The sequence below is a fragment of the Oncorhynchus clarkii genome, chromosome 19 (genome assembly GCF_045791955.1).
Source record: "Oncorhynchus clarkii lewisi isolate Uvic-CL-2024 chromosome 19, UVic_Ocla_1.0, whole genome shotgun sequence".
Classification (NCBI taxonomy): domain Eukaryota; kingdom Metazoa; phylum Chordata; class Actinopteri; order Salmoniformes; family Salmonidae; genus Oncorhynchus; species Oncorhynchus clarkii.
In genome coordinates, this window is record NC_092165.1 from 52,559,280 (window position 1) to 52,569,959 (window position 10,680).

At 41.4% G+C, this 10,680-nt stretch overlaps 1 protein-coding gene across 1 annotated transcript; it reads right to left on the bottom strand.

Moving 5' to 3' along the window:
* Positions 1-3,358: 3,358 nt before the first annotated feature.
* Positions 3,359-10,020, bottom strand: LOC139374328 (S-adenosylmethionine-dependent nucleotide dehydratase RSAD2-like). Its single transcript, XM_071115359.1, has 6 exons — positions 9,413-10,020; positions 9,091-9,252; positions 7,938-8,167; positions 7,644-7,793; positions 5,828-5,860; positions 3,359-5,307 (listed from the first exon to the last, which is right to left on the bottom strand). Exons 1-6 carry the CDS (start codon positions 9,756-9,758, stop codon positions 5,143-5,145), a joined length of 1,086 nt encoding a protein of 361 aa, XP_070971460.1. The 5' UTR covers positions 9,759-10,020; the 3' UTR covers positions 3,359-5,142.
* Positions 10,021-10,680: the final 660 nt, after the last annotated feature.

Below are 10,680 nucleotides of genomic sequence, written 5' to 3' on the forward strand. Positions count from 1 at the left end.
GCTTTAATTTTTGCTTGTAAGCAGGAATCAGGAGGCTAGAGTTGTGGTCAGATTAACTAAATGGAGGGCGAGGGAGAGCTTTGTACGGTCTCTGTGTGTGGAGTACAGGTGATCTAGAATTTTTTTTCCCTCTGGTTGCACATGTTGATAGAGATTTGGTAGAACTGATTTAAGTTTCCCGCATTAAAGTCTCCGACCACTAGGAGAGCCGCCTCTGGGTGAGTGGTTTCCTGTCATTGGCCACAGATAAAAAGACGTCAAATCACGTTATATCTACAGTAGCTTTGATTGGAATGATCATACTTTCAAAATCATAGCTAGCAAGCTAGAGAAGCAGTCATCATCATGAATCAAGTCGACAATCTACTGGCAAATCCTTTTCAATCCTTGTCATATGAAGAGAAATGCCAAGGCCAATAAGACGTATCAGTGCTCATCGGCCATTGGACATAAACTTTACGCAACAAGTTTGAAATCTCAAATTCAACAATGAGGGGTTTTGAGGTAATCAGTGTTTAACTGCAAGCATTGCAAAGCACTCATTAGCCTGCTATTCAGTGGAGAGGGTGTGTGGTCTGAGTTTAAGAGTCTCTTTTCCAAGCTTAAAAGTGTAAACAATCACATGCAACACCATGGGCCAGAAAAGGTTGAATACACTGGCCATGCTGTCAATCCAGCATGATTTCTGCGGCTTTCAAAACAACTGTAAACTCTGAACTGGGAAATCTCAGACTCCAGCGAGTTCAGAAAAACTGGGATCTCGGGAAAGAATTTGCTCCGACTGGGAAAATAACGTTTTGAACAGTCATCCAACTCGGAATTCCATGTTGGGAAATCACTGACGTCATGATTCAACCTTATTTTTTTCTGAGTTCCCAGTTGTCTTGAAAGCACTATAAATCCAGAGAATACCAGTGAGCACCTCACAACAAGGTGAGTCCAAAAATGTATTGTATGCTGCTGCAGAAAGGATGTACTATGCCAGTGAGATATGCATTCTGTAGCTAAGAAAGTAATACTAAGTGTATGTTGTGTAGTAAGTTGTTAGTAGCCCATGTACCTCACCCTAATAATTTGGTCCCTTTCCCCTTCATAACTTAGCCTACTGTTCTGACTTGGTGGTGCACATGTAGCCTATAGCCTGTTTTAGAGAAAATGTTATCATCAAATATTGTAAGAGCTTTCATTGTCTGCTTATGTGCCCCATTTATTTATCCTATGGTTCTGACTTGGTGTCCAGGGAGAATACTGTGAGAATGGCCCATGTTCTGAATTCTGTCGCTGTTCATTTCAAAAGTGCTGAACAAATAGTTATATTGACTACGTCCGTCCTATCTCGCTCATTAATGTCTTAATCGAAATTACAGATTGCGTCTTATCCGCTGTCGTCCCCTTATGCCATGGTTTGTACATCTCAATTGTCAGTAGAAACCACATTTGTTTAAGCAAGTCAGCCATATCAGCTATGTTTTTTTTAACCCTTGTATGGTGTTCATGTTTTTGTTATTCACCCAATGTTCGCAGGTCTGATGGACCTACCACATTATTGGGTTTTTAAAACAATACAGCCATAACAATTTTCGTAAAAATACTTAATACCTAGTTGTTGACTTCAATTACAAGCAATATAGACAGTGTACATGGTTAATATTTACCTCTGCTACCTCCATCTTGGGTCCACACACATTGCAGCGCTTCTTCTTGTTGCTACCAGCTGCAATCAGGAATTTTACTAACAACTCACTCACTCACATATTTAGTTACAGCGGGCCAAGGTAGGAGAGTCAGACACACACACAAGCAACAAAATCACACACACTTGCTTCCGGTATTGGAGTTGTTGTTTCTGTGGGTCAGGCGGATGGGCCACCAGCATTCTCCTCCTGAATCCTCCTCACCATGGCTGCAGAAGCTGGGGTCCTAGGGATATGTTGCCTCCACTGGATTTGAGGTCTTACCAACGCTTTGCCCAGCTCCTCGAGAAAAAGCAGTCTCCTCTGGAGCTTACCTCTTTTCCAATCTGGGTTCAATGCCATCCAGATGACAAACGCGTTGTTCACCGAGATGTCCAAGATGTTGAAGAATATCCCAAGTGGCCAGCGTAGGGTTCTTCTGTTGCAGCTGTAGCAAGTCACCAGCTTGTCTAAATTGTCCACCCCTCCTTTTGTGGCACTGTAAACCATTTAGATTTCTATTTTTTGATGTTCCTGGCCACAGATTATCCTATCTCTATGCAGCGTACTCATGAGTACCACATTTTTGTCTTTCTTTGGCACGTAGGACACTAGGGACGTGTCGGCCGTGAACACAAACTTAGAGGAATATGGAATTCAACAGCTGAGGTGGGAGCTCTGGCTTGTTTTTTCGTACTGTTCCTACCATCGTCAGCTTCCTCTTGAGGAGCTCCTGTCCGAGCTTGTGCGAAGCAAAAAAGTTGTCGCATGTGATGTTGTGGCCACAGAGTTCTTGTGTCAAGTCCAGGACAACCCGCATCCCTTGGTTCTTCTCACGGACTTCTCCCTCTGGCTTCCCCGTATACACTTCAAGTTCCACGCATATGATGAAGCATCATCACAGGCAGCCCAGATCTTCATTCCATATTTTGCGGTATGTACTGCCTGAAGCGGCAGAGGCCCCTAAATGTCATAAGCTGCTCATCAACAGTAGCGTTGGGCCCAGGGTTGTAAAACAGGGGAAGGCGGTCCACCCACTTGTCCCACACTGACCTGATTGCAGCTAGCTTGTCTCTCTGCACTGACCTGATTGCAGCTAGCTTGCCTCTGTGCCGCTGAGCTGGTCTGGTGTCTCGGTTATCGAAGCGGATAATCCTGGAAATAATGTGGAAGTTTTCCAGAGACATTGTTGCACGGAAAAGTTCTCTGGCAGTTTCCTGGAGCTGGCTGCTGATGGGATGGTCCTGGGGCTGGCTGAGGGTCAATCTCAACCTCCTCTTCCATTTCACTGTCAGACTCCGAATTGACATAGAAGACGCTCAAACCACACTACCTTCTCTCTGCAAAAAAAATGTCTAAGGCCCTCTGAGTAGAGATTATTTTTGCCGTACTGATTGATTGTGGTAAGGAGCCACACATGCAAAGCTATTTATTTGTTGTGTCCCTCCCCCAATTTGCATTTGGCTTGGGTAGTGTGGGAAAATACTGCATTTTTTACAATGTATCGAAATAATGTATTGTAATAATGTATTGTAATAACATTGTGCAGGTTCCCGTAAGACATTGTGTAGTTTCACACACCACAAAGGGTAAAGAGTGTGAGAAAAGCGGGAGACAGGCAGGTGCTGTGTTGAAACAGCAGGCCCAAGGAGGAGGAAGACAAGAGTGAAGGCACACAGCAAACCTTTTTGTTTCAATTTTACTTGTTTTCACCTACACACACACACACACACACACACACACACACACACTTTTCCACACTTTCATTACCCTCGGGTTCAGTAAGACCAGAACACCACATATGTAATATAAATGTGTAGGAGGGTGCACAGTGTGCACTCAATGAAAATGGGTTCTTTTACATGTTCTTCACAGAAAATGAGCCAATGAGTCTCAGGTTGAAAAAATAATTCATTGTATCACTTTTCTTTTAGTAAACATTGAAAATAGGTCCCCCAGATACAAACACCACACAAGGGTTAAAGGTAATAAATGAGGCTGAATGAACTGTTTCGCTGCCAGACAAGGCTCTGCTGATAGCTTCAGTAACAAAATAACACCATGGTTGTAATAATACTTTAAACAGGTCATTTGTAAATGTGTAGAATGTGTTTGTTTTGGGTCCAAATTGGTAAGCTAACATATGTGAATTAGACAGTCACAGAGGATTTTCTTCTGAATAACTGGTCAGAGCATGGCACTTTCCATTCAGCTTCAGGCAACTTTGATGTAAGGCTTGATTACACCTGTCGTGACTACTTCTATCCCTCACTCCCATTGTTGCTCATCCATTGTTCACTAGATACATCCATGTAATTACACCTAACACAATGTTGAAAAACAGAATGCTTTCAAAAGATTGTTCCCGAAGTTTGCCTGCCAAAAATGTATTTTCCTATGAATTAAGTCACACAAAAATGTGTATTTTCACAAGAATTAAGCCACAGAGAAAAGCATGAAATCTGATTAAATACTTTTCGGACATATTTGCGTGTGAGATTGTGTTGTCCAGACACATGCCAGAGTCGGCATGGGTTGGAATCTGGCCCACTGCCCTTTGTCTCCGCCTCCCCCTATCTTCCCAACACTGTTCTATCTATTCAATGAAAGCAAAAAAAAAATACAAAAGGAGTGAGACTGTCAATTTAATAAATAATAATAATAGGCTTGTGTAATATAATGATCATATGTACTGTATGATTCAGTATGATGACGATATAGGCCTAATAATATGCCATTTAGCAGTGGGAGGAAGATTTGAACTTTAACACATTGGTCGCGGCAAAGTGCCAGATTCTTGAATGATAATGACCAAATCATTATCGCAGCGAGTTGCAGGAGTGGGGATGGTGAAATCAGCTGTTCAACAAGCTGTTCAATTAGCTGTCAATCAACTGATGGCCCAAATGATCTCATTAGCTCAGCCAGGGAAACTGTTATCATTATGTGAGAATGGATAGGCTAATGGATAGCCTAAAGAATGTATTGGAATATAATCAAATAACAAGGGGTCTATTGCAACCATCGACGTCACTAGATTATCACCAGCTATCAATATGTTCTAAATTTGCCCACACAGCTGATCTCAACTGCAACCATTATTGGTCACCTTATTGCCACTCCCTAAACGATGTTGGTGCTACCTTAGTCCTGCTTGCAAACAAAGATATGTTCACCCTCTGGTTGGTATTATCATCAGAACAATGTAGTCCATTTTTGAACTAAGGACAATTTATCTATTTGACAAGCATTCCATACAATTGAATACAAGTATTTCCTGGCTTACCACTACAAATCTACTGTGGCAATTTACCTGACACTTTGTATGAATGGAAACTAATGTTGGTGTAGCCTACAGTTATTATTTTATTTGTTTTCCTATTTATGTTATTCATTAAATACAACTGTCTAAACAAATAAAAACACACACAAGTACAAACAAAAAGTGGAATTGATTACAATGTGTGGATCACCACTCCAGCCGCATGTCAGCTTTGCTCCACACATATTTCCCTCCTCTCTTTAGGAACATCTTCTCATCAAAGCCACTGAACTGAATGGCCTCCTCCACGCCAACATCAAGGATGGACTTGGATGGATCCTTCCTCCCCTCTCTGCAATCCAGGAAACGCATCTAAAACAAAAAGCACATCAAAACATATAATTCATAAGCATTTAGAAAATGTATAATCATTTATAAAGAATGTATAAGCATTTATAAAGGCTTATTAAGGAAAGTTATTATGAAGTGTTACCAACGGCTCAGAAAAGAGAATCTTAACACGGTCGTTCATTATCAAAGTAATTCACTACTATGAAACCTCATGTCTAATACTAACATAAATATCTGCAAATCCACATCTCCTTTCACCCATCTCAAAGCCTGTAAATCCCCTGATTAAAGATTGAAGTCATAGACTACTCTGGGACTTAATATGGGAAGTCCTAGACTACTCTGGGACTTAATATGGGAAGGTGCATGTCTTTACATCTTAATCGATGAGAGCATTTAGATGGCTGTTCAATAGTTCTGATGGATGAGGACTGATGGATGAGGACGGATGGATAAGGACTGTCTACTTTAAAGGGCTTGCTAAGACTTGGAAGGTAGTGTGTGTATCACGTAAAATAACAGATTGATGAAAAGGACTTACATATTCATCCAGGATGAGGTAGGAATCTCTCATCTGACAAGATAAGACAACAAGGAAACATGTTAATGTCACAACTATTCTGTATTATGTACAATATTGTCACAGACTATCGTTTTTTTTTTGTGGACAATATTGCGTCTGATAGGTCTGATATACAGTGCATTCGGAAAGTATTCAGACCCCTTGACTTTTTCCACATTTTGTTACGTTACAGCCTTATTCTAAAATTGATTCAATCAATCCTCATCAATCTACACACAAAATGCCGTAATGATGATGCAAAAACAGGTTTTTAGATTATTTAGCAAATTTATAAAATGAAATGAAACATCACATTTATATACGTTTTCAGACCCTTTACTCAGGACTTTGTTGAAGCAGCTTTGGCAGTGATTACTTCCTTGAGTCTTCTTGTGTCTTACGCTACAAGCTTGGCACACCGATATTTGGGGAGTTTCTCCCATTCTTCTCAGTAGATCCTCTCAAGCTCTGTCAGATTGGATGGGGAGGGTCACAGCTGTTTTCAGGTCTCTCCAGAGATGTTTGATTGGGTTTAAGTCATGGCACTGGCTGGGCTACTCAAGGACATTTAGAGACTTGTCCCGAAGCCACTCCTGCATTGTCTTGGCTGTGTGCTTTGGGTCGATGTCCTGTTGGAAGGTGAACCTTTGCCCTAGTCTGAGGTCCTGAGCCCTCTGGAGCAGGTTTTCATCAAGGATCCCTCTGTACTTTACTCCGTTCATCTTTCCCTCAATCCTGACTAGTCTCCCAGTCCTTGACGCTAAAAATATCCTCACAGCATGATGCTGCCACCACCATGCTTCATCGTTGGGATGGTGCCAGGTTTCCTCCAGACGTGACACTTGGCATTCCGGCCAAAGAGTTGAATCTTGTTTCTCATGGTCTGAGAGTCTTTAGGTGCCTTTTGGCAAACTCCAAGTAGGCTGTCATGTGCCTTTTACTGAGGCGTGGTTTCCGTCCGGCCACTCTACCATAAAGGCCTTATTGGTTGAGTGCTGCAGAGATGGTTGTCCTTCTGGAAGGTTCTCCCATCTCTACAGAGGAACTCTGGAGCTCTGTCAGAGTGACCATTGGGTTCTTGGTCACCTCTCTGACCAAGGCCCTTCTACCCCGTTTGCTCAGTTTGGCCGGGCGGCCAGCTCTAAGAAGAGTCTTGTTGGTTCCAAACTTCTTCCATTCAAGAATGATGGAGGCACTGTATTCTTAGGGACCTTCAATGCTGCAGACATTTGTTGGTACCCTTCCCCAGATCTGTACCTCGACACAATCCAGTCTCTGAGCTCTAGGACAGTTCCTTTGACCTCATGGCTTGGTTTTTGCTCTGACATGCACTGTCAACCGTGGGACATTATATAGACAGGTGTGTGACTTTCCAAATCATGTTCAATCAATTAAATTTACCACAGATGGACTCCAATCAAGTTGAAGAAACATCTCAAGGATGATCAATGGAAACAGGATGCACCTGAACTCAATTTCGAGTCTCATAGCAAAGGGTCGGAATACTTATGTAAATAAGGTATTTATTTTCTAAAAACCTGTTTTCGTTTTGTCATTATGGGTAATTGTGTGTAGGTGAGGGGGAAAAATTATTGAATCCATTTTAGAATGAGGCCGTAACCTAACAAAATGTGGAAAAAGGCAAGGGGTCTGAATACTTTCCGAATGCTCTGTACGTGATTAATTGAGTTAGTAGATTACACTAGGCCTACTCTACACATTAATAGCGTTCTGAAACTACAAGGAATAGTAGTTGTTCAATCATCATAATATCAATAACAGTTCAGTCCCATACCTTCTGATTGGATTCAGGTACCAGGCAGCTGATGGTGCTGTGTCTATCCAGGAAGTCCTGAAACTGCTGATCGCTGATGACAAACCTCTCTGCCTCCCTCAGACTGTTCTCCCCAGCATTCTCCCCATCGATCAGTAGACACTGGAACACCTAGACACAGTAGACACACACACACACACAAAGTCAAGGCCATACAAATAATTTCTTACATCTATGGTAGGAGAAGAAACCACTATTCACAACACAGATACAGTATTACTGGTGAGTAATGTAAATGCATTGGAACACCCTTACCTTCCAGCGTACAGGGTTGAGTTCAGAAATGTTTTCTCTCATGTCTTCATTCACATTAAATGTGTTGATCACAGAGTTGATTTTGAACGCCACTTTGTAGTCCCGGCACCACTCCCGGACTTTGATGAGGTTGTCAAGGTGGCTCTTTCTGCCCTGGGCTCTGCCTATAGTCTGGTTCGTGTCCTCATCAAAGCTGTCACAGGAAATGGCCAGAATGTCCAGGTATTGGCCTGTGAGGACAAGAAGAGTTCTGATATTAAAACTGACATAATCTCAAAGAATTGTATTTTGAAACACCCATGTATTCAAAATGTATTAACATCTAGACATACAATTTATGACATAGCCTAGAACATGTGATAGTTAAGATTTATTGAGATAAAAATCAATAAGTAGTTTTTAATAACACTGTGATGATCAAATCATGCATTTGAAAATGTGTCCAAACATTTTATAACTCAACTGGGAAACATTTTAAAGAGTGAAATGTTTCTCTGTGACCTCATATCAAAACTAACCCGGTGCTGACATCTAGTGTAAATAAAATGAACTTATTTACCAGACTTTGCATGAGAATAATGAAGATTCAAGCAGACAGTAAAGTATGAAGATTGGCTAAAACTGCTTCTCCAATAGAAATCCCCGATCACACTTGTAGGTGACGTCAGAGCAAGGCTCTTAATAGAAACACGTCATCGTGCCTATATCGTGACACGATTGTCACACGCCAAACTGCGCATGTTGTTTTTGAAGAAAATTAGAAAATCCTGTTTGACACTTTCACGAGGTAAATAACATGTCTCGAATCTAGGTTGTGCCTTCATTTATCTAATTGACTTATAAACCTGTTTGGTCGGGGTTCCGGGCAGTCTTGCGATGGGTTTAAAAACTCTGTTTTTTTTATTTACCTAGGTAAATCAGTTAAGAACAAATTATTATTTTCAATGACGGCCTAGTTGGTTATAACTGCCTGTTCAGTGGCAGAACGACAGATTTGTACCTTGTCAGTTCGGGGGTTTGAACTTGGAACCTTCCGGTTACTAGTCCACCGCGCTACCCTGCCGCACCGCGTTTATGGTGGCTGTTCGATATAATGACGACCAGTAAGTAGCGTAATGTTGGTACTATTTATTTCAAATGAAAACCCTCTTACCATATTTCTGGAACCACTTCTCTCTGATCAGGCTGCCATTGCTGACAATACTGACACTTGGGAGATGGAGGTCTAGTTTGCAGTACTGGACTAATTTACCCAAGAAATCCCCTCTGTCCTGTAAGAAAGGCTCTCCACCAGAGAAGTTCATCTTTTCCAGTCCTGCAAAAAAAAAAAAAAAATGAAATTCAGAATTCTAAACACTGAATAAGAAATTATTAGTTAGAAATAGGATGTAATAATAATGTAATAACATGTCATGTGAATTTATATAGGGATTTTGCGATATCATAAATACATTGGCTAATTTTGGCAAATTTACCTGATTGCTTCAGAAGCTGTAAACCTCTCTTTGCCTCTTCAATGGGCAGGACAAAAGACGTTTTTGCCGTGTGGAAACAAAAACCGCATTTATAATTGCACTGTCGAGTAAAATGATAATTGACACTGCTTGGAGTTGTCGCTGTTTGAGATATATTATTTTCCAACACCTTGACTAGATTGACTTTTCCTGTAGATGTCAACCGCACATGCGGACCGCGCACACCTATCCATGCCAGGACAGTTGCAAAGATGTGCTGGATGTTACTTATGCAAAGCTGCAGGGACATCTTCACAAACACGACTTGAGTAGAGAACGACATTGCTAGTCTCCAGCTATCTGTCATGTTGAAACTTCTGATGTAGGATTAGCTTGAATCCCTTTTTACCGCAATGGCCTAAGTGACGCGTCTCATGACGTTTGGTCAAAACAGTTTCTATTTGCAAATAAGGAAAACGAAAGTTACAATGTTGAATATAAAATCCTAACCTTATTCATATGCAGTCCTACATGCCTACATGGAAAAAGGCTGTCATGTCCTAAAGTACCATGCAAATGAGGTGATCCTCTGTGTTTGCTTAATGTATCGAACAGAACGTGACAGCTACAGGCGCACTTATGCCGCGTTCATGTGCTGTCGGAAGCCCGGTAATGTCCAACCTTGTAACATAGACGGAAGACTCGGATCCCAAGTTATACATTTGGGAAGTATCCGAATCAAACAATAGGAAGCTCAATACAAATCATTAATTTTAATGCCGCGTTCAAATGCTAGTCGGAACTAGTCAACTCTGAAATGTTCGACATGCTAATTCGTTGAACGTAGCATGTGTATTACTACAACTAGATAGCAAATCGGACATTTACGAGTTTCCTAGTTCAGACTAGGTTGAGGACGCGGCATAATTCGTAGGTCCCGGTTTCCGACATTATGAGAACGTAACATCATCTCCGTACGACATTGCATCAAGTTTCAAATTGGCTAAAGTTTCGGATTGCTTGTCCAGCACTTCAAGTTTCATTTCCCCCTCAGTTTCCAAAATCATTAGCCGTGCGCGTGAGTTGTGATTCACCTGAAATGCACTTTGCTCGGCCTTTGATTAAATATTGGAAGACGCATAATGTCCGGGTTTGGTTAGTGGTTGGTATTTTTATGCGTTAGCAGTTTAATTCGATACGAAATCGGACCCAATCTATTTCGCACTACAAGCCGAGCATTGCAACGAGGTGCCACAAATGTTCAGAAATTTCCTCGATTCTGATGAAAG

Bases quoted from the DNA above. Each gene is read 5' to 3' on its own strand.
- LOC139374328 (XM_071115359.1), bottom strand. From the start codon at position 9,758: ATGACAGATAGCTGGAGACTAGCAATGTCGTTCTCTACTCAAGTCGTG. The intron at 9,253-9,412 runs GTAAATTTGCCA...TTTTTTTTGCAG, and splicing joins ACAGCTTCTGAAGCAATCAG to GACTGGAAAAGATGAACTTC. The intron at 7,794-7,937 runs GTAAGGGTGTTC...TACTGTGTCTAG, and splicing joins TCAACCCTGTACGCTGGAAG to GTGTTCCAGTGTCTACTGAT.